Raw genomic sequence first — 24,877 nt, forward strand, 5'->3', positions numbered from 1 at the left:
CATTTCTGTTTCTGTGAATGAACGATGACGACAATATTATTTTCCTACCTATGGCTGCGGCTGCGTTGAGCCGTCTCAATTGCTACTTTTGATTGTTACACATGTTCTGAATCCATGATGCTCAGGGTCCCTGATAACCCACAAGTATAGGGGATCGCAACAGTTTTCGAGGGTAGAGTATTTAACCCAAATTTATTGATTCGACACAAGGAGAGCCAAAGAATATTCTCAAGTATTAGCAGTTAAGTTGTCAATTCAACCACACCTGGATAACTTAGTATCTGCGGCAAAGTATTTAGTAGCAAAGTAATATGATAGTAGTGGTAACGGTAGCATAAGTAATATTTTTGGTATTTTGTAGTGATTGTAACAGTAGCAACGGAAAAGTAAATAAGCGAAGAACAATATATGAAAAGCTCGTAGGCATTGGATCGGTGATGGAGAATTATGCCGAATGCGGTTCATCATGTAACAATCATAACATAGGGTGACACAGAACTAGCTCCAATTCATCAATGTAATGTAGGCATGTATTCCGAATATAGTCATACGTGTTTATGGAAAAGAACTTGCATGACATCTTTTGTCCTACCCTCCCATGGCAGCGGGGTCCTAACGGAAACTAAGAGATATTGAGGCCTCCTTTTAGTAGAGTACCGGAACAAAGCATTAGCACATAGTGAATACACGAACTCCTCAAACTATGGTCATCACCGGGAGTGGTCCCGATTATTGTCCCTTCGGGGTTGCCGGATCATAACACATAGTAGGTGACTATAGACTTGCAAGATAGGATCAAAAACTCACATATATTCATGAAAACATAATAGGTTCATATCTGAAATCATGGCACTCGGGCCCTAGTGACAAGCATTAAGCATAGCAAAGTCATAGCAACATCAATCTCAGAACATAGTGGATACTAGGGATCAAACCCTAACAAAACTAACTCGATTACATGATAGATCTCATGCAACCCATCACCGTCCAGCAAGCCTACGATGGAATTACTCACGCACGGCGGTGAGCATCATGAAATTGGTGATGGAGGATGGTTGGTAATGACGATGGCGACGAATACCCTTCTCTGGAGCCCCGAACGGACTCCAGATCAGCCCTCCCGAGAGGTTTTAGGGCTTGGCGGCGGCTCCGTATCGTAAAACAAGATATATCCTTCTCTCTGATTTTTTCTCTCCCCGAAAGTGAATATATGGAGTTGGAGTTGAGGTCGGTGGAGCGTTAGGGGGGCCCATGAGGTAGGGGGGCGCGCCCTAGGGGGGCAGGCGCGCCCTCCACCCTCGTGGACAGGGTGTGGGCTCCCTGACGTGGCTTTTTCTACCAGTATTTTTCTTATTTTCCAAATAGATGTTCCGTGGAGTTTTAGGTCATTCCGAGAACTTTTGTTTCTGCACATAAATAACACCATGGAAAGTCTGTTGAAAACAGCGTCAGTCCGGGTTAGTTGCTTTCAAATCATGCAAGTTAGAGTCCAAAACAAGGGCAAAAGTGTTTGGAAAAGTAGATACGATGAAGACGTATCAACTCACCCAGGCTTAAACCTTTGCTTGTCCTCAAGCAATTTAGTTGATAAACTGAAAGTGATAAAGAAAAACTTTTACAAACTCTGTTTGCTCTTGTTGTTGTAAATATATAAGGTAGCATTCAAGTTTTCAGCAAAGATTATGACTAACCACATTTGCAATAACTCTTAGGTCTCATGTTTACTCATATCAATGGCATAATCAACTAGCGAGCAATAATAATAAATCTCGGATGACAACACTTTCTCAAAACAATAATGATATGATATAACAGGATGGTATCTCGCTAGCCCTTTCTGAGACCGCAAAACATAAATGCAGAGTACCTTTAAAGATCAAGGACTGACTAGACATTGTAATTCATGGTAAAAGAGATCTAGTCATAGTCATACCCAATATAAATTAATAATAATGGATGCAAATGACAGCAGTGCTCTCCAGCTAGTGCTTTTTAATAAGAGGGTGATGAATCAACATAAAAGTAAATAGATAGGCCCTTCGCAGAGGGAAGCAGGGATTTGTAGAGGTGCCAGAGCTCGATATTGAAATAGAGATAAATAATATTTTGAGCGGCATACTTTCATTGTCAACATAACAACCAAGAGATGGCGATATCTTCCATGCTACACACATTATAGGCGGTTCCCAAACAGAATGGTAAAGTTTATACTCCCCCTCCACCAACAAGCATCAATCCATGGCTTGCTCGAAACAACGAGTGCCTCCAACTAGCAACAGTCCCAGGGGGAGTTTTGTTTGCAATTATTTTGATTTGATTTTGCATAAAGCATGGGAATGGGCATCCCGATGACCAGCCATTTTCTCGTGAGTGAGGAGCGGAGTCCACTCCTCTTGAGAATAACCCGCCTAGCGTGGAAGATACGGACAGCCCTAGTTGATACATGAGCTATTCGAGCATACAAAACAAAATTTCATTTGAATATTTAGAGTTTGGCACATACAAATTTACTTGGAACGGCAGGTAGATACCGCATATAGGAAGGTATAGTGGACTCATATGGAATAACTTTGGAGTTTAAGGGATTGGATGCACAATCAATATTCCCGCTTAGTACAAGTGAATGCTAGCAAAAGACTGGGAAGCGACCAACTAAAGAGCGACAACAGTCATGAACATGCATTAAAATTAATAGACATTGAGTGCAAGCATGAGTAGGATATAATCTACCATGAACATAAATATCGTGAAGGCTATGTTGATTTGTTTCAACTACATGTGTGAACATGTGCCAAATCGAGTCACTTAAATCATTCAAAGGAGGATACCACACCACTGTACCACATCACAACTATTTTAATAGCATGTTGGCATGCAAGGTAAACCATTATAACTCATAGCTAATCAAGCATGGCATCAGCAACTATGATCTCTAATTGTCATTGCAAACATGTTTATTCATAATAAGCTGAATCAGGAACGATGAACTCATCATATTTACAAAAACAAGAGAGGTCGAGTTCATACCAGCTTCTCCCATCTCAGTCAGTCCATCATATATCGTCATAATTGCCTTTCACTTGCACGACCGAACGATGTGAAAATAATAAGAGTGCACATGCATTGGACTAAGCTGGAATCTGTGAGCATTCAATAAACAGAAGAAGACAAGGCAATATGGGCTCTTGGTTAAATCAACAATAATGCTTATAAGAGCCACTTCAACAATTTAATCATGGTCTTCTCCTATCGACCCTCAAAGAAAAGAAAAGAAATAAAACTATTTACACGGGAAAGCTCCCAACAAGCAAAAGAATAACAGGAAATCTTTTTGGGTTTTCTTTTTAATTATTACAACTACAGCAAGAAAAGTAAACTAAATAAAAGCTACAACTAATTTTTTGGGTTTTTCTTAAGGTTTATCAAACACACAAGAAGAAAGCAAGAAAAAGAAAATAAACAAGCATGGATATTACTATGGTCATCACCGGGAGTTGTCCCGATTATTGTCACTTCGGGGTTGCCGGATCATAACACATAGTATGTGACTATAGACTTGCAAGATAGGATCAAAAACTCACATATATTCATGAAAACATAATAGGTTCAGATCTGGAATCATGGCACTCGGGCCCTAGTGACAAGAATTAAGCATAGCAAAGTCATAGCAACATCAATCTCAGAACATAGTGGATACTAGGGATCAAACCCTAACAAAACTAACTCGATTACATGATAGATCTCATCCAACCCATCACTGTCCAGCAAGCCTACAATGGAATTACTCACACACGGTGGTGAGCATCATGAAATTGGTGATGGAGGATGGTTGATGATGACGATGGCGACGAATCCCCTTCTCCGGAGCCCCGAACGGACTCTAGATCAGCCCTCCCGAGAGGTTTTAGGGCTTGGCGGCGGCTCCGTATAGTAAAACGCGACGAATCCTTCTCTCTGATTTTTTTTCTCCTCGAAAGTGAATATATGGAGTTGGAGTTGAGGTCGGTGGAGCGTCAGGGAGCCCACGAGGTAGGGGGGCGCGCCCTAGGGGGGCAGGCGTGCCCTCCACCCTCGTGGATAGGGTGTGGGCCCCCTGAAGTGGACTTTTCTATCAGTATTTTTCTTATTTTCCAAATAGATGTTCCGTGGAGTTTCAGGTCATTCCGAGAACTTTTGTTTCTGCACATAAATAACACCATGGAAAGTTTGCTGAAAACAGCGTCAGTCCGGGTTAGTTCCATTCAAATCATGCGAGTTAGAGTCCAAAACAAGGGCAAACGTGTTTGGAAAAGTAGATACGACGGAGACGTATCAGTCCCATGTAGTTTTTAAACTAAACTTGATGCAGAAAATTATCTTTGGAATAAACTAGATGCAGAAAATTATCACCTTTGGCAAAACAAGTATAACCTTTGGCAACTTAATTCACAGGTCGGCTCTGTTTATTATTGACAACGAATTAACAAAGTGGCTGCGACTTGGAAGACGTTTTACTCGACCGCAGAATGAATTCACTTGTAATGTTGGAATATTTTCCGTAATTCCTGGCAAACCAAAATAGTATGCAAATTATTTCACCACATAATTGTGACGCAGCTGGTTTGAACTCCAAAACTTACATTTTGATTCTTGGGTGCAGATGATAGACAAGAATTCTGATTTCTTCCATTGAAGGCCTTAGTGGGCATACCACTAGGGAGCTTGTTGAGATGCTCAAGGCGTGAGAGAGCTTTGTCTTGCAGTGCAATGCACAAGATGGAGGTCCACAGCAGGCACCTATAGGTGCAATGGTTACATCAGGCGGCGCCATCACCCCCATGTAGGTAGTGGCTTCGCCAGCGCGTCTGCTCCAGTACCCCTTCTTGCATAGGTAAGCCACTCAGTTGGTCCCACTACTCCGCTTTCTCTTCTACTCTGTGTGCTCACGGCCATCCATTCGTGGTTCATTTAATTCCATGGCAATTTCTACGATTCTGGGTTGTGCTGATGGTCTGTGACGCAAACACTTTCAATTCCATGGCAATTTCTAGGATTCTGGGTTGTGCGTCTCGTGATGATTCTGGCATAATAGTCAATGGATTTAGCCCTCAAGTTTAGTCCTCTAAGTCTTTCTCTTTTGTTGTTGTAGTTGGCTGCTGTGTTGTTGTAGTTGTGGTTGCTTTGCACCACCTTGTTATCTCTGTTTTGTTACACATGTGCTTGTCCATTGACCATATGACAATTGTCCTTACTACTATGAAGAAACACTTTATTGTATCAGTGCATCTACATGTATATGAACGGTGATTTCTTTTTCGTACATGCAACATGTGTCGCTGATCTGCCAAGCATATGATTCCAGAGCATCTCGTCACTAGCGACCTACCTACACTGGGACTTGACTACCAGCCGACAGCACGTGAACCATACCATACATCGTCGGGACCTCCATGTCCGACTACATGGGCTGCGGTGAGCCCCTTCTCTCTCTCTCTCTCTATCTATCTATCTATCTATCTATCTATCTATCTCTATCTCTCTCTCTCGCTCTCGCTCTCTCTCTCTCTCGCTCTTAGAAGGTCTTGCCATTGAGCTATGGGAGATTGTTGTTGTCATGTTGTGTGTAGTGGTGGTGGTCGTTGGCCACTACCATGATCTTGGGACTGTTGTCAGATTTCTTTCTTGTCGATTAAACATGTCATAATACTTGTGCTTTGCGACGCCATGTGTGTATGTGGCTGTTACTATGCTTTGTTGCCTATGCAAGATTATGTTGTGCCTCGACGAATATGCTTTGTTTTATCCATTTCGATATCTTTTTTGCATTGCATGTTGCAGGGTTTGGTAGTGGTCCATGTTCTAGCTTTGGTAGGATCCTTGCTTATGTTGGTGTGTTGATTTGTTAATAATGGCTATGATCATATAGAAAGAAAACGCTTACTTATTAACTGTTGTAGTGTTGATGTGCATGAATAGATAGAACAAATGCTATCCTTATGTGCTTTGGAGGGAGCCATCATGCATGTGTTAATAATATTTCTGACTCATCTTGGATGTATATTTAATCCAGTTGTATGTTTGATTGTCAGTTGTTTGCTATGATAGGTGATCAATGGGTGCTTCTTTAATTTGCTATGTAGCTGATTAGTTTCTGTAGCTCAACATTTTTTGTTCTTTCCTATGCCGCATCGGAGCTGGGACTCGGCGCAAATAACACCTACTCTGCATCCTCTGACACCTCCGGTGAACGCTTATTCTCTGACTTCGGCCTAGGTGAGCCAATCGCTTCCTTTCTTTCGCATGCTTACTCTCCTTCCTTGTGTGTCCACAACCATCGAGCCGTGGTAATTGTATGCTGGCCATTGCACCATGGAAATTTCTCGGGATCAGTTTGGGGCTGTGGCGATGGTGTCTGCTGTAATCCACATTTCTGTTTTTGTGAATGAACGATGACCAAAATATTTTCCTTGCTATGGTTGCGGCTGCATTGCGCCATATTAATTGATACTTCCGATTGTTACACATGTTCTGAATCCATGATGATTAGGGTCCCATGTAGTTTTTAAACTAAACTTGCTGCAGAAAAAGTTTTTGGAATAAACTAGATGCAGAAAATTATCACCTTCGACAAAAAAAAAGTGTAACCTTTGACAGCTTAATTCACATACTAGCTCATATAGTAATTTTTTTCTAGGAACCAATCCTGCTTCCTAAACTGGGTCCATGGTTTTTGGGGTTGTCTATTTGTTGCTTCCCTTGTTGATGTTGTATTGGCCAGTAAAACAAAACAGTCTGTGCAGCTTTATTTCTCCTATTGCTAAGGTTGTTAATGACCACTGATGAGTAGTATATAGTTTTCTCCTCCGGCTACAAGCTTCCTTGATTTTTATGCGGCACTGTGACTCGTTGTGTCCCGAGCACTCAAATATCTTTTGCGATAATCTCCAAAGGATTTGGGATCTCCGATGTTGCACCAGTGCCAGTACTTGTAGCATATGTTCTTTGTTTGCTCCTTCACGAGTAGAAGAATGAAACATTTGGGCTTAGGATCTTGCTGCATCTCAACACTCTTCAGTCTCTTGAGCACTCTTCAGTCTGTTGAGGCTGTTGTTGGCAAGGGTAAGCAGTGAACCATATATTAACAGTTTTTTATTTGGAACTTTGACTATCAAATCCTATGAAAAATATGTTGCTTCAAATTTAACCAAATATTGATTATGAACATATATTTCAAGATAATCTAGTAGTATTAATGTGTTGCAGTTGTTGGTATTTGGTATATATTGATAGTTGTGATCAACCTTTAAATTCAGGTCCTGCATTTGGATCTTGTTCTTGCTGCTTTGGTTAGGCAGCAATTTAGAATCTCTATAGCAATAGGCTTGCATGTCACGCTAATCAAGTATGAAGCAAAGAGTTAGTTCATATTGTGTGTGCAAAGGCTAGCTTGCCTAGTTAGGGCCCGTATCTTAATCAGTGCTTTTAATCCTCTGTTGATGTATCTCCCATCGTGGTCGATCCTTGCGGCTTGCCTTTGCATATTTGCACTGTTTAGTCTGTATTAGTTGTCTTTGCCATTGCATAATCATGGTTTTCATGTGCCATTGGCTGTTACAAGTCGCACTTTGAGTTGTTTATTTACTTTACTAAGTAATATTCCTTCCATGAGATGAGGTTTGCCTGCAACGGTGGCTGTGGTGGCTACGTCTTCCTTGGTTCCGGTGAGTCCATGGTCATCTTCCTTTATCCATGTGCCTTGAGATGGCCTGGCAATTGAGACGTGGCTGATTGTGGTGCTGGCCACTGGGTCAATGATTTAGGGTTTTGTGTTGTGGTGGTGGTCTTCCGGCCACGGCAAACTTGTGTTTGTGATGCTCTTGTTGTTGAAATTAGTCCCTATGCTTGTTAGGATTTTTTGCTACTGTGCATGTTGTTTGTTTGGGTTTGATACTCATTCCAGAGAAGCTTTTTGTAGTAGAATGAGATCTTGTTTTAGTCATTCAATCGGTGTCGGCAGAAGCATTTTTACATTTAAGATAATCATCATGATTCGATATTTGTAATCTGACTAGCTACTCCTTTGCAATTCTTTGTAGTGGCTTGAGTACAAACTCAGAACTGCAGCTCCTGTTGGCGCGACCTGGTGGTTGATGTCGCGGCCTCCAGCATAAATAATTAAGGTCCTGCTATTCGATCATGCTGTTGTTGCTTTTGTCAGGCGGCAATTTCTATTACTTTGTGTGAGACTGTTCTAGGAGTACTCAGCCCTCCTAGCTAACTTGCCTAGTTAGTGCCTCGCATGTTAGGTGTATTAGCGCTTTTAATCCTCCGTCGATGTATCTCCCAATGTGGTTGATTTTCGCGGCTTGCCTGCTTTGCATAATTGCACTGTTTCGTGTGTATTAGTTGTCCGCCTTTGCAAACTTGTGGTTTTCATGTGCCATTGGATGTTACAAGTTGCACCTTGATGCATATGCGAGTTGTTTATTTGCTTTACTGTCCGACATTCTTTTCATGAGCTTGGCCATTAAATATCATTCTAACTTGAAAGCCATTTCATATTCATGAAAAGGTTTCTCCTTTTGCCTTTACATGAGGTCGGTTGCTGGTGCTTTGTAAACAAGCAGCCATATTTGTCTCGACTTGTGTTTTGTTGTTGAGAAACCTGGCTCGGTTTCGGTTTAGATATTATTACAAGTGACAAAGGAGCAAACCTAAAGAAAATAAAAACCTGACTCGGTTGTTTGTTTAGATTTGATAATCGTTTAGGATCTTGGCATGCCGCTGGCAAGGATGTGGATTTTGATATCAAAGGGATGATTTCCTTAGACGTGTAGACTTAACCATATAGATAAATTGGACTGTCAACTTAATCTTTCTGTAAGTTACTTGCATGAGTGTTTGCAAAGAATTCCTGAGAAGTTCAATTTTTTTAGTAGAATTAATTAGATCATGGTTGTGCCACTTGATCTTTTTACCAAGAGTTAATGATGTGCTTTTCTATTGCTGGATAGACGAGTAGAACAGAAAAGCAAGGACGGTGTCATGCTTGATATACTCCCTTGTGTTGCGTTGTGAGTAATAAGATCGTTTGACCTGTGACGAGCTTGCTTTCCCAGATGTACAAGTAATTTGTGGTGCTTGACTTGTTTTACATGCCTCCTTTATAAATTCTAGGATTTCTGATGTACTCCCTCTATATCAAAATACAAGACCTTTTTTCATACTCCCTTTGTATAAAAAAAAGTCTTGTATTTTGATAAGGAGGGAGTATTAAACTGTTGCTGACTTGATGCAAGCACTGTGCTTTCAGATGCATGGCAGTGACGGTTTGGCGCCATTGAGATTGATGACGCATGATGCTGCTGCAAGGCGCCGATGAGAGAAGCACCTCCAAGGTCCGAGATTTGCAAGCACCAGATGAAGTGGCAAGGCGAGCTGGCTGGATCGTGTTAGTGTGTGCATTGTTTGTCCTGGCGAAGTGCTAATTGTTGATATGGGTGGTGATGTTGTTGTGTGTACATACAATACATAAAACAAAATGTCTTGGCTGTTTGCTGCTGCTCTCTTGGTCGGCTGGCTGGTTGTGTTGCCCAAGTGGTGGAGGAAATTCAAATATCCTTGTCTTTATTTATGTATGTGTTGTCCCCAACCAAGCATAGATGAAATGGGTTTGAAATGCAATGAAATCTTGAGGAAAGGGTTTGAATAGCTGTTGTTGCTGCTTTCCGGTTACATATTGTGTGAATGAATCTCTCAAATGGGAACTCCGGAATCATGGGCTCTATCTGCACCTAGTTGGTTCAATCGAGATGGCTATAATATTTCAAGTCAGACTAATAACATGAACATCACCAGCGGGCAAATCTGATTGTGTGTGCTTTTGTGGATGGAAGTAGATTACTCTGCACCAAGAGGTATTGGGGAAGTAGTCTTTATTAATTGCATCAGTCTAGTTTATGTCCAAACCATGAACACAGGTGTAAAATTTGCAATTTGGCGGGCGACGAGCCGAAGAAATGAAGTATCGTACCGAAGAAAGAACCACTCAAATTGTTGGCAAAATCGTCTTAGTCACTAGCCTTTATTTATTTATTTTATTTAGTTATCAACCTGCAGTAATGGGCTAGCAAAATAGAGTGCAGCCGCAAGAGCGCCAACCAATCCCAATCTAGTAAGCAGGCATGGCATGGCATGCTGCTTCTCGTTCCCGTGAGAAACCAAAGCCTCTAAAGAAATAAATGCATGCCTGGTGATGCCCACCAACTAGTCAAGGAGGGTTCAGCTTGCGCCAGCTCACTGATCCGCGGCACCACGGCCTTCTACTTCTCTTCACCATGCCTTCCAAGACTATCTCTATATATACCAGAGGTAGGCAATCGTCCGCGTGCGGGGTGCGCGTGTGACTTATGACTTGGGCGACGGCTGGCGAGAGGCGATGCTCTCCTTCTCCTTGTGAGGAGGTGGTTTGGCTCCTGGCTCCTCACCCGTCGATTAGTCGTCGCCGGTGAGTGCTCCGTTGACGGGGACCATATGTGCTGACTGAATCTCTCATAGTTCGGTATGGGAGATGGTGTACAACTCACCCTGCTCTTGTAGCTCGCTGGCGTCTTGTCTTGGAAGAAGTCCGTCGAGGAAGATACATGAGGCCTGAGGGTAGGAGGTCGTTGGCGGATGGCAGCGGCCGGGCCGTAGGTGAAGGTTCCCTCCCTCTGGCCCTGGTGGGAGGATTCTTGTTGTTGTCTGCAAAGAAGAAGAAAAGGGTGGTCGGAGCTCGTCTGATCCGGCGTAGTGCAGCTTGAGGAGGAGGAGGAGGAGGAGATCATGTCGTCTTGTGGGGCGAGAAAGACCACGGCGGCCGAGTCCCGAAATCGCGGCCGCGATGAACTTGCGATTCCAGGCCGGCGGCGAACAGGTCAGGCGAGTCCAAAAATTAATTTGATTGGGTCGGAGCTCGGCCTAATTCTCAAAAAAGAAAAGGAAAAGAAAAAGAGAAGAAGATTGGCCTAGCCTGGATATACGGGGGAGGAAGAGAGAGAGACGTCCCGCTCCAAGGTGACCATCGACACGGAGTTCCCGGGCGCGCTGCACAGCCCCACCGCGTGAAACCAGTAGAGATGAGCGTACGTACCCGGCCGGGCTCGGTTCTCCTTAAAATCCTACGAATCCGTCTCTGACTGGATTGCCTCCGTCAGACTCTCCCTACGTACGTGACTCTGAACCATGGGCCGACTCAGACCTGTACCAGCTTTCCATGAAAGTACGTACATATAATAGGACCTGTAGCTAGCCACCTCCCTTGAATCCATCAAATCAAACCATATCCAGATCCACCAGAAGATCGACCGAGCAACTACGTACGTACGTACCGATCGATCCACAAGATTAAGGGCAGCGATCTGCGCCGGTGCACCGGCCCAACCGTTGGGCTGGTCGGCCCGCAGCCGTCCGATAGGCCTACTAATAACCGTTCGATTACGATCTAATCTTCGTCTTCGTTCACCTCTCGCCCGCGTCTTCGTCAAACCAACACCGCAGGACGCGCCTGACCTTGAAGAACCGCCCGCACGTTCTCCGGCCGTCGCTGCCCTCGTCGCCGGTCGTCCGGTCGCTGTCGCTGCCCTCGTCGCCTGTCGCTGTAGGTCGCCGTCGCTGCCCTCGTTGCCGGTCGCCGTCGTCGCTGTCGGTCGCCGTCGCCGTCTTCGTGCATGCAGCAGCCTGCTCCCGCGGTTGCAGCTCCCCATGGCGACGACCGTAGCTCCGGTGCGGCGGCACAACTCCGATGCAGCCGGCCATCCTCGTCGCCGGTTGCAGCATAAAAAATGGCATAGTCGCGTCGCTTAGAACCAAAAAAGTGGTGGTAGCAAAAACCAGTGCCGATTCCAGCAAATCAAACACACCATGGAAACAAAAAAAAGAAAATGAGGCATCGGTTCCAGCAAAAAACTCGCACAGGGTGGAACCAAAAACATGAAAACACCGGTTCCAGCAAAAACATGATACGATGGAAGCAAAACCAGACACCGGTTACAGCAAAGTCAAGACGCCAGTAGCAAAAAAATGGGTTGTTTCCAGCAAAATCCGAAGACATTAATAGCAAAAAAAATGGTTGGTTGTAGCAAAAAAACAAATTGGTTGCAGCACCAGCGTCGGGCCGTGGGCACCACCGTCAGGCCGTGGTCACCACCGCCGTGGGATGGCCCCCATTGGTTGTAGCAAATCCCGTCATCGGTGGTAGAAGCTTTTCTGTAAACGATTGAAACTTTTTTTGCACATACGATTTCAAAAGCTTTCTCTATCGAACAGTTGCAACTTCGCTGATTGTGCAGAGTTTGGTTGTAGCTTTCTCTCTCGAAGGTTGAAGCTTTTTTCCTCTACGGTAGAAGCTTTTTTCCTCTACGGTAGAAGCTTTTCTGTAAACGATTGAAACTTTTTTCGTTTTGAGCAGCGCCTGGGTGAAAGCTTCCTCTATCGTTAAGTTGAAGCTTTTTTCGTCAAAGGTTGTAGCATTTTCCGTAGACGGTTGTAGCTTCCCTCGATAGCACTGAAGGTTTGCAGCTTTCTGTATATACGGTTGAAGCTTTTCATATAGAGTTTGAAGCTTTTTTTTAGCGGTTGCAACACACGGGGGTCTGCGGCAGGTTCTGTAATGCCTCGCCTGCAGGTAGATGTGTGACGCCGACGGCCGTGTGACCGCCGCCGCAGATCTAGAAGAGGGGGGGGAGTGGGCGGATGGGGGGAGGGAGGAGGTGCGGAGGTCGTCCATGGCATTCTCGGCAGCAGCCGTGGTTTGGATGGCGTGGGGTTAGTGGAGAAGATGGGGAGAGGTTAGCGATGGGAGCCGCGTGGAGGGAGGAGGTGTGGATCTCGCCAGCGCGCGATCCGCCTCGTATCTCGGGCCACCTCTGGTAGCAGCTCGCCGGCGCATAGTCGACCGGAGCCGACAGGAAAGGAGGTTATTGGGTGGCGTTGCACCGTGAGAAGAATGAGTTGCCTTTTGGCCGTGATAGCCATCTTCTTGCGTCAGGGTCGGGGCCGATGGGAAGATAGTCGAGCAGATGAGAGGGTCAAAGAAAGTCAGGCCAACCGAGATCATGGAAAGAGATGACGGCAAACTCTACCTGGGTTCGGTGGAGCTTCCTTATGTCGGCGTAGTAAAAAGGAAGTAGAGAGAAGTAGAGAATAGTATGTATAGGAGGGCTTTTAGTTTTTTATTATTCTTGCCGCTAAATATAATGCTCCAGTTTCTTTTTGTATCAGGCAAACTATTGTAATCCTTATTTTTATGATCAGACCATTTGTTTTTTGCTTCATTTTAATGTCCGGCATGATACTGATGTCGTTTACTGCCATGCGCTAGAGAGATGCAAACTTGAAGATATAGGATGGATTTAGTTTCTTATTATTCTTGCGGCTATATGTAATGCTCCAGTTTCTTTTTTATCAGGCAAACTATTTAATCCATATTTTTATTAGCAAACCATTTGTTTTTTGCTTCAGTTTAATGTCAGCCAAGTAACCGATGACGCTTACTGCTATGCGCTAGAGAGATGCAAACTTGAAGAGACGGACGTAGGGCGTGTCAACGGAGCCGATCCACAGCAACCCGTTCCTCTCCACCACCTCGCTCACCGTGGAGTCGCTGAACCCCGCAGCGCCACGGCCACCCTGCCGTTCTTGACATCTCCGGTGACGACAACCCTGACGGCCCTCATGGAGTTCGCCATGGTACCGTTCTATTCCCACTGCTTTTTTCGGTTCAAGCCCACCCAGTACCCATCCCTGGTCTCCTCTGTCGGGGTGCACGTTGTCCGGGTACCGCGGCAGCTCGGCAAGCACCTCCGTTTCCCCCGCCGTGGGTGCGTGCAGCCAGTGACGAAGCAGCCTGCATGACAATGTCTTGGCGACAACGAGGTGCGTCCTGTCGGCGCTCACAGAGTCACAGCCATGCCGTTGGGGAAGGCCAGGCCGGACCTGAGCACGGTGACATTGCCGGTCCGCGGGTTGCACATCATTAGCCGCCCGGTAGTGTCACCGGTCAGCACTCCCTCGCTACAGGCATGCACAACCATATGATTAGCTACTTGTCTGGTTGTGAATGCCTGCATCTGCATGCACTACTCCTAGTACGAGCGAGTTGTCAATGCGCGTGAATTCACTAGAGCTCTTCTAAAAATCCATGCCCACCTTCCGCTCCGAAGCGAGTAGTGTTGGTGCTGCCTCTCGCAACACCTCTTCTTCTTCCTCACAAATTCGTTACAGGCATGCACAACCATATGATTAGCTTAATAATAGAATGACCAGAGAAAGAAAAATGCATGTACTACTACTCTACTAGCGAGTTGTAAATTACATTGGTTATACATGAGCAACGATGCTATACACATGACAATTGCCGAAAGATTTTTGGCCGACATCATATTTGGCTATGGTTTTATAAAATGCACCATGAATAAAGTGTGAAACACCATCAGTTATTAAATATCTAGGGACTCCAAACGCGGGAAAATAACTTCTTTAAGTATTTTAATAGAAGTGTTGTGATCAACACTACTAGTTGGAATAACTTCTACCCACTTAGCTACGTAATCAACAACGACCATAATATAAGTATAACTGTTTAAGGAAGGAAAATGTCCCATATAATCAAAGCACACAATATCAAATAGTTCAATAACAAGTAAATAATTCATAGGCATTTCCTGACGTCTACAGATATTACCAATTCTTTGACATTCGTCGCAAGAAAGTACAAACTTATGTGTATCCTTGAAGAGAGCAGGCCAATAAAAACTAGATTGCAATACCTTATGTGCGGTTCTATCTCCAACACGGTGTCCTCCATACGCATCAGAGTGACACTTCTTTATGAGATGTTCTTGCTCTTGCTCAGGTACACAACGTCTAGTAGCACCATCTACTCCTTCTTTATATAGATGTGAGTCATCCCAGAAGTAATGTATTAAATCAAAGAATAACTTTTTCTCTTGTTGATATGTGTAATTAGATGGTATATATTCAGCAAGAATGAAATTAGCATAATCTGCATAGCAAGGATTATCACTAGAAGAAGCATTTACGATAGCTAATTGCTCATCTGGAAAACTATCATCAACAGGCAGTGGGCCCTTCATGACCCACAAGTATAGGAGATCAATCGTAGTCCTTTCGATAAGTAAGTGTGTCGAATCCAACGAGGAGCAGAAGGAAATGACAAGTGGTTTTCAGCAAGGTAATTTCTGCAAGCACTGAAATTATTGGTAATAGGTAGTTTTATAGCAAGATAATTTGTAACAAGTAACAATAGTAACAATAAGTGCAGCAAGGTAGCCCAATCCTTTTTGTAGCAAAGGGCAGGCCGAAACGGTCTCTGATAATAAGTAAAATGTTCTCGAGGACACACGGGAATTTCATCTAGTCACGTTCATCATGTTGGTTTGATTCGCGTTCGCTACTTTGATAATTCGAGATGTGGGTGGACCGGTGTTTGGGTGTTGTTCTTACTTGAACAAGCCACCCACTTATCATTAACCCATCTCGCAAGCATCCGCAACTACGAAAAAAGAATTAAGATAGGATCTAACCATAGCATTAAACATGTGGATCAAAATCAGCCCTGTACGGAATAGCACATAAACTAGGGTTCAAGCTTCTGTCACTCTAGCAACCCATCATCTAATAACTACTCCACAATGCATTCCCTTAGGCACAAAGATGGTGAAGTGTCATGTAGTCGACATTCACATAACACCACTAAGGGAATCACAACATACATATCATCGAAATAGGAGAAAGATGCCACTATCTACTTTTATTATTCCCTTTGGTGTCTATCATACTGTCATTATCTACTTACGAGAGAGATGCCACTAGCGAACCTATGGCCCCAGGGACCATTCTCCTTTAATACTTGTGTATACACATTGATCTGTTATTTACTTTTATTATTTTGTTTTTCCACTGTACCATTATCTATCCACTATTTGCTTTTAATCTTCCAACTAGCAAGACGAGGGGATTGAAAACCCCCTTTCCAAGTTGTCACAAGGTTTTTATTTTGTTTGTGTGTAGGTGTTGCTTATCTTGTTAGCAGGTCACACTTGTTGAAGTTAATTTTCATACAAGACAAATTGTCAAAATATGAAAGAAACAACTTAATATTTCTAGCATTATCCAAACTAGGATGCAAGAATAGAGGGTCTCATCAGCATATTGCAGGCTGATGATCCTACCTAGAACAACATTAGGGAGAGTGCGGCAATAATTCTTTCTTGAAAAGCTTTGATCAACATTTTACATAAAACATCAGCAACCCAGTTAAATAAAATAGGAGAAGGGGGATCCCCTTGTTTTAGACCCTTACAACTAACAAAAAGAGAACCATTTATATCATTTAATTTGACATAGAAGGAACAATTCCGGATAGTGCCCATAACCAAACTAATCCATTTATTACCAAAACCCTAGAGGAAAGCATTTCCACAAGGAAATCTCAGTTAAATCTCTTATAGGCCTTCTCATAATCTAATTTGAGGATAACCCCAGAATGTTTAGATTGGTGAAGTTCATGGATAGTTTCATGAGCATTCACAACACACTCCAAAATATATCTCCCCTTGACAAAAGCAAATTGACAAGAAGGCAAAAGTCCATCCCTAATAGGAGAAACCCTATTAGTCATAGCATTTTACTAAAAAAAATCATATAGTAGTTACTCAAACTTATTGTCCTAAACTATTTCATATATTTAGCATCATGCTTCTTGGGAATTAAAGTCGGGAAAACCAATTTTCTAGGACATTATTAGGGAGGATTTTATGGCTTTAGTGAGATATTTTGAAAATGGGTTTCCTCATCCTTTGGTGAGCTAAAGCATGAAAGAAAGGAGTGTTTTTGTCTCCTAAAAATTTTCTAGTCCTAGATCTTTGCCACGTGGCAGTTTGTTCCTTCTTCCAAAAGTCTTTCAACTCATTATGTATATCTTTCATTCTCCGATAATCCACATCAGGAACCAAATTCTTCTCAGGAAAACATCTAAAAATGTCAAATTCCAATAGAAGACCATTTTTTTTCTTAATAGCAGTATCAATATTGATGCTCCTAGTGTTTCATGTTTATCTAAAAAGTTTTGTTTTAAACTGCCAAGTGTCAATAGCAATGGTAAAAGGGGAGGAAGTAGACCAAATATCCTCCACCAGGTTATGAAAATCAGGGTGAGACAACCACCGTTTGTCAAATCTGAAAGGTCTGGTCAAATTATTTTTGGTACCACCAGAATCAAGAAGGAGTGGAACATGGTCACTACCAACTCACAGTATGGCATACAATGTGGTCAAAGGAAAGTGAGCATCCCAACAAGCAGAAGAGAAAACTCTATCAATTGCATCAAAAATAGGATTTTGATTGATTGTTACACCAAGTATAATTTCTATTAGCCAGTTTCTTTTCATTAATGCCCATTTGTTAATCCAATCCTTAAACAAAAATGCCAAGCTAGCATTGATATTGCCACTAGACTTATATCTAGCTTCCGTAACCAGATGAAAACCCCTCCAAAAAGGACAAGATAAGTCAAAAGGCCCATAACCTCATGCAATTCAACAATAAAATCCATTTATAATTCAGCATAAGTTGTGCCATAAACAGTGACTAGATGCCAGCAAAAACCATCTTCCCTATTCTTAATAATGGCAATTAGAAAATAAGTTTTAGTAATACACCCAATGCACTCAAATAAATCGTCATTTACTCCTAACAAGATACCACCAGTGGTATTAATAGAAGGCATCATGTGCCAAGAGAAGTTAATATTGCCACCAATAGCTCTAAGGAAAGCCTCAGAAAATTGATCTCTTTAGTCTCCTAGAATCCAATAAAATCATGTTTATATATGTAGATTAAGTCAGAAAGGCACTGTAATTTGCCATTTTTCCCAAGACCTCTAATATTCCCAACGATTCCTATCATGAAACTTTAAATGGGCGTGAAAGGCTACAAGGCCTGGAATTATTAGTATAGTCTGGTTTAACAACAGAATCGACATTGCCCCTGACTTGTTGTTACCAGATTTGCTACAAGGTCGAGTAAAAACTCCCAACTCCAAATCCTCTAATTCCAAATTGGCAAGAAAATAAATTTTAGGATTTTGATTAGCAAAGTTAAGGCAATTATTCTTTTCAGTAACCACCATGTCCTCAATTGAACATAGCTTATGTACAAAATTTCAGAGTTTCACAGTCGGAATGTGAAATAAAATAAGACTGTCATGAACTGATTCTAACATACATAAAAAAGACAATGTAAGACTTTTCTATGAAGAACACGGGCGACGATGGCCGCCCGCAGGGCATACACGCGTGCACCGGTGGATCCGGAGTTCCAGATCCTCGCGATGGTCTTCCGACACACCCTCACAATGGAAGAGACGAACGCGCGGAAGCTCCGTCGCAAAAAATCTAAAGCGCCTGGGCTCGCCGTCGAGCAATCAGAGCGTGCTAGGACGGAAGTGGCAGCCAAGGCGAAGGCGCCCTGGCTAGCCAAGGCGTAGGACCGCGCGGTCCAGAGGATGACCGTCAACATCTCCTCCTCTGATGACTCGGCTCACTGATGGCTCCAGCTCCCACGACGATGCCCCTCCGGCCGCCGAGCCCTGCACGGAGGGGTACAGCCATACGGGCTACCACAAAGGGAAGGGCCTGCGTGGAAATGGTGACTCCTCCATCCTGCTCCATCTCTCTATTTCATCTAATTTTTTACGTTTAATTCATATTGTCTGGCGAAAAAGACTTGTTATTTTGGTTGTCCGTTGGCTGCTACTATCGATTGATGTCGGAACTATATCTGTTTGTTGCTAGTGTGTTGATCTAAATAGTTTTATGTTTTACATTGCATGGATTGCATGGATATTGGGGTTCGGATATGAAGGAGACTGCTGCAGAGGCAGCAAAGTGAAGGGTGACCGGTCATGGCCCATGAACGCGCCCGCGAACGTTTGAGAAGGGCCGGATTAGCTACTCGCAGTTTTAGATGCTCTAAGAAATGACTTTTGTTTTCAAAGGCATACTTGGAGAAACATTCACAGCATCGTTGCGAAGCTCAGCTGTTATCTTCATCGGTGGAAGGTGCTTTGAGAAGACACCCAATCTGTGCTTCTCCATCGTTGCATTCTTTTGCTGGATCGGCATCGGGGCGAACTCCTCAGAATTGCTTGGAGAATGAGCTGTCCCCATGGTGCAGAACTCCAGTAGATGTTGATATTCTCTTCTCTTTTGTATTCTGTGTCATGGATCCGTAAGATAAAATATCGTTGGCTGGTTTATTTTCAGACAACTGTTTGGTTGGCTAATGCTTGCTCGGGCCTGCCTTCACGCTGGCGGCACCACAGACCACACAGAAGAGCAACAATGATGGGATTGGGCGAGCTGGTGCTGACACTCACAGTGGGCCACAGAACAGAGCGCCACCTCATCCCTCGGTTGCGACGTCTCGTCGTGGCGTCCCGCAGGGTGGCAAAGTGACCGAGCGAGCTCCTACGCTCCTCGCCGGCCCATCACGTGGAGTCCGTCAAGCCAGAGGCGCCAACAAAGCAGCTTTGGATGCCGGCGCGTCCAGTGTCCAGACTCCCGATCCACCCTACCGTGCCGGCGCCTTCCGCCTGTTGCCACGGCCACCTTGGCACGGACGCGGATGGAAAGGCGGTTGCACATCGTTCCTGGTGCCTGTCCTTGATCGCGGCGGTCCTGCCTGCCAACGCCACGGGAGCCGAAACGGGGGGTCAATGCAGACGCCCGGCCGTGTCACCGCCGGCCGGCATGGTGATGGAGTCGTCATCGCTTCTGGAGCGTGGGTCTTGGACGTCGACGTTACGCTGCTCTCCAACCTCCCTTGCTACTAGGCCCATCATAGATACGGATGAGTCCCATGCACAAGCACAAATTGTTGGATCAGTGCTCCACAACGGCGTGGTTGTGAGCGCCGACAGGATGCATCTCGTTGTCGCCAAGACATTGTCATGAAGGCTGCTTCGTCACTACCTGCACGGACCCACGGCGGGGGAAACAGAGGTGCTTGCCGAGCTACTGTGGTACCCGGACAACGTGCGCCCTGACAGAGGCGACCAGGGATGGGTACTGGCCTGGGCGGGCTTGAACCGAGAAAAGCACTGGGAATAGAACGGTACCACGGCGAACTCCATGAGCGCCGTTAGGTCGTCGCCAATGGAGATGCCAATAACGGCACGGTGGCTGTGGCGCTGCGCGAGTTCAACGACTCCACGGTGAGTGAGGTGGTGGAGCGGAACGGGTATATGTGGATCGGCTCCGTCGACACGCCCTACATCCGTCTCTTCAAGTTTGCATCTCTCTAGCGCATAGCAGTAAGCGCCATCAGCGACTTGTCTGACATTAAAGCGAAGTAAAGAACAGATGGTTTGCTAATAAAAATATGGATCACAATAGTTTGCCTGATAAAAAAGAAACTGGAGCATTACATTTAGCCACAAGAATAATAAGAAACTAAATTCATCCTATATCTACTATACTCTACTTCTCTACTTCCTTTTTACTACGCCGACATAAGGAAGCTCCACCGAGCCCAAGTATAGCTTGCCGTCATCTCTTTCCATGATCTCGGTTGGCCTGACTTTTTTTGGCCCTCTCATCTCCTCGACTATCTTCCCGTCAGCAGCGACCCTCACAGCAAGAAGATGGCTATCACGACCAAAGGGCAACTCATTTCTCTCACGGTGCAACGCCACCCAGTAGCCTCCTTTCCTATCGGGCCTGACGTTATCTGGGTAGCCCGGCAGGTCGGCAAAAGGCTCGGACTTGCCCGCGTCAACCCCTTTGATCCAGTGCCTCAGCAGCTTGCACGGGCCAGTAGATGCGACCACGAGGTGCGTGCGGTCGGCGCTGAGCGCGACGCCGTTCGGGTATGTCATCCTTGGTTGGAGCACGGTGGCGTCCGATGTTCGTGGATCATACATCATGAGGCGGCCCGTGGAGTCCCCCGTCTTGGTGACCATCTCGTGTTCTGACCTGTCGTAGTTCATTGAACTGTGGGTGAAGTAGACTTGACCGGTGACTTGATCGACGTCAACCCCGTTGGTGAAGCGCAGCGGCATGCCATCAATCTGGTCGACCAACACGGTGGCTTCCCTGCCGCCGGGCGGCACACGCATAAGCCCTTTGTACGCATCGGCCACGTAGAGGTCACCCGTTTTCTGGTTGAAGCGCAGACCAAGCGGGCGGCCGCAGCGGCTCTCTATGTCCGCCTCCGTGCCAAACCTGGATGTCGTGCACGTTTCGCTGTCGTAGCCTGGTCCGTAGGCGTATGTTGTCCAGCCGAGCTTGGGCCCGTTCCACCTCAGGATGCGGCCGTCGGAGACGCCGCTGTAGGGGCCTCGGCCCTGAGCGTCGAAGGCGACGCTCTCTGGCCCGTGCACTTCTCCGGGCGGCAGGGGCAGCTGCTGTGCCCGGGAGGCGTCGAAGCTTGCGGCGGCGGCTGCCATGGCCCGGGCATGAAGAGAAGGACGAGTATGACCAGTGCGACGGTGGCCTTGAGGAGGCGGCTCATGCTGCACCCCATGTTGGCTGGCTGGCCGGCTACCTTAAGCTTGTCGATCGATCACGTCGGCTGTTCGATGGAGGTTGGTTGTACCGTGTGTGTCGATCTGCTGGATGTTGTTTGGTTTGATGGATTGAAGGGAGGTGTCTAGATGTCCTATTATATGTACTCTCATGGACAGCTACAGGTCCGAGTCGGCCCATGCATGATCCACACGTACGCCGAGACGGACGGAGGCAATCGAGTGGAGTCGAGTTGGATTCGAATCGGCAACCGAGTCCGGCCGGGTACAAGGAAAACAGATACGTACGTACGTGTTTCCCGCCGGCATCGCGTCGTCGTACGTATGGCATCGCGTACTTGTATTTTGCTTTGAACTTGCAAGGAGGATCCACTTGCGTCGCGACGTGCCTACCTACGTGTATCGTTTGTTTTTTATTTTTATTTTTTTTCACATGAAAGGAAGCCTCATTTCACATCCAACGAGTCAGAGATATATAAGACTATGCATGTCACATCTGGTTCCTACGTGCAGCTAGCTCCTGCCTGTACTCTACGGATCAATCGATCCATCTATTGTAAAGATCTCATCTTCAACAGTTTCGTTTCAAAAGAAAAAGTCTTCAACAGTGTATAGCTAGCTACGACGTCATCCTGACTCGACCGTCATGCATGGATCTAAAACCCGGTGCCGCCTCATGGTGCACGCATCCCCGCCACTAGACATCATCGACGCTTTCCGCCATGTGGCGGTGCTCCGCAGAATGGCCTCATTAGAAGAGATCCGCCGTCCTGCCGCTGCCGCTGGAGGAGGACCGGCGTCATGGTTGCTATAGCCTATAGGAGCTTGGAGAGAGAGGGAAGGCTAGGGTGCGGCCGCGACCGGTTCTTCCTCCACCACGACGACCGGAGTGGTCCGAATTCATGACGATGGAGGAGCTAAGTGTCCTTGCAGACGACCGAGATGCCAATAGAGATCGTTGCGCCACTGTCCGTAGAGAATGCCTTGCTGCCATCACGACCACCTCACCGCCGTTAGGACCGCCTCGTTGCCCCGAGTAGGCGCCGCCAGGAGCGCCCCACCGTCTCCCGTTCATAGACCAAATGAGTTCAATTATTTCGGTCCACTCCCGCTCTTGCGCCCGAAGTGCGGCCTCGTAAGAGAGATGTGAGCCCTAGGTCAGGCCTAGGCCGAACCAGGTTGCTCTCTCTCTCTCTCTCTCTCCGCCAGTTTTTGCATGGACGACCGTGATCGATTTTTGAGGGGGGCTATTTGTGTGTTGTCGCGGTGGACAAATGAGTGAGCAGCAAACCGTGGCCTCCTCCACCCCAAAAGAGAACACCCAAACAAGTTGCGATACTATTCACAATCCCTAGCCGCATCCTCCCGCTTCATGCTCCCACACGTTGCCGCCGATGCCTCTTCCACCCCAAGTGACGGTGGCGCCCCAGCGACCACGACTCCCCAGAAGAGAGGAGGCACAGAGGGGTGGTGGACAACGGTCGCTGAAGATGCAAGCGAGATGACAGACGCATGGTGGCAGCTGCAGATCCGCACTCGAGCGGCCATCTCCGCCTCTGCCTTCTCCCTGCACTCGACAAGTTGCACAAGGTAGTTGAGACACCGCTGTTCGTGGGGAGCACGTCGTTCGTACACAGTTAGACATACATGCATGCATTCGAATTGATTAGCTACTAGTAGTAGTACATATGTGCGCGTGAGGATGATGTCAGGTACTACGTATGGATGGATGAAGAAGATGGATGTGTGTGCACATTAGCAACAAGCAACGAGAGGGCCACTATTAGATTTGGACGTTCCGCTGAGATGGGTTCACAAGAAAGAAGGATCAATCCGTGGCAGATCAATTTGACCAATGAGCGAGAAATCGATCAGTGAGAGATGAGGTTGACCAATCATTAATGGAAGGCCAACGAAACGATTGATTAATACTAGTACTAGTACCAAGAAAGAAAGAGAAGATCTCACCGTAGACACGGACGGACGGCTGAGATGAGGTTGGCAGGGGATCGATCCGTGGGACGCAACAATTCTCTAATGAACAAGAAGCAATCCGACGTGGGTAAACCGAAACGGCGAATCCACATCGACTTCCCCCGACCGATTCATTCATTGCTCCCCTACCCACACCCAGACACAACACCACATTGGCGCCGCCACCCAACGCCCCATCTCCCTCAGAGGCTCGGACCATGCCGCCGCCCCCCCTCCCCACCCCTCGAGCGAGCAGGAGGTCGGTAGGCGTCCCCAGATCTGTTAAGGGATACGAACTGGAGCTCTCGATCGCTCACGCGCCGGGCACAACCTCCGTCTGCTCTTATTGCTCGCCGGCGACGCCAGCATGGAGCTACTCCGTGCTCGCTTGGGCTCGGGACGCCGCTGCTCGCCAAGGTAACTTGTCTCTCGCCCGTCCATCCTTTATTTGCTTGTCCCCAACGCCCTTCCCTTCCCTCCCCTCCCCTCATGAGTTTCCATCCGTGGAGCGCAGACACCACTGGCATCGAACCCTAGCCGCACCGCACCAGCGGCGGCCATCGACGACGGAGTACAGTACAGGACGGCCTCCCAGACGCGGCCGTCATACCCCAAGGAGCCTTCTTCGCCAGCCCTTGCCTCCTCTCCCGAGATGTGGACTGAGGATGGCTGCTTCCTCCTCCCCTCCTCAACCACCAGCCCCAGATCTGGACCTTCCGGACATGGACGTGGACGTGGTGAGCTTCCCCGCCTCTACCCCCAAATCTCATCTTTTTTTGTTGCAATTGTACCTACTGGACAGACACAACTGCACGTTCAATTTCTACTATATAAGAGAGACATGTTAATTATTGTGTATTTTATATATAAATAAATCAGAGGCTTTGCTTGATAGCAATGTGAGCCTGTTAGTTTGCTTGCTTGCTACCAAGTGTCAGGGTCACTCGAGCCAGTGGCATATATAGAGAGAAAACTGCACCTTTAAGATCAATCATATATCCGTGACATTGTTGTGTCCAAAGACAAGATTTTCCATCACCATTGGGTCAATATTCAATTCCTTGACATGCCTTTTCTGATTAACCTCAAATAGGGACACTCTCACTTCAAAAACACACATAGACAGCACAAGGAAATCTGGCTCCATATATTGATGTAAAATAAATACCTGATAGATGCCTAAAACTTTGGCAAGGCAAGTTTCGCTGTTCAATGCCGACTTGTTAGTTTTCGTATTGGTTGCTTTTCCAAAGAGTATCACTCAGTCTCTTGAGGATCGATTGGATGATGTGATTATATAGCACATCTGATGGTACTAGACTAGATGTGTAGGAAGGA

The 24,877-nt window shown here is 46.0% G+C and overlaps 1 protein-coding gene and 1 pseudogene across 1 annotated transcript; both read right to left on the reverse strand.

Annotated features, from left to right (window-relative positions):
- Positions 1–13,521: 13,521 nt before the first annotated feature.
- On the reverse strand, positions 13,522–13,991 carry LOC141026764 (protein STRICTOSIDINE SYNTHASE-LIKE 10-like). Its single transcript, XM_073503613.1, has 2 exons — positions 13,915–13,991; positions 13,522–13,864 (listed from the first exon to the last, which is right to left on the reverse strand). The coding sequence occupies exons 1-2, from the start codon at positions 13,989–13,991 to the stop codon at positions 13,522–13,524; spliced, it is 420 nt and encodes a 139-aa protein (XP_073359714.1).
- Positions 13,992–20,463: 6,472 nt separating this feature from the next.
- On the reverse strand, positions 20,464–21,564 carry LOC141028085 (protein STRICTOSIDINE SYNTHASE-LIKE 10-like; annotated as a pseudogene).
- Positions 21,565–24,877: the final 3,313 nt, after the last annotated feature.

The sequence above is a fragment of the Aegilops tauschii genome, chromosome 7 (assembly GCF_002575655.3).
Source record: "Aegilops tauschii subsp. strangulata cultivar AL8/78 chromosome 7, Aet v6.0, whole genome shotgun sequence".
Classification (NCBI taxonomy): domain Eukaryota; kingdom Viridiplantae; phylum Streptophyta; class Magnoliopsida; order Poales; family Poaceae; genus Aegilops; species Aegilops tauschii.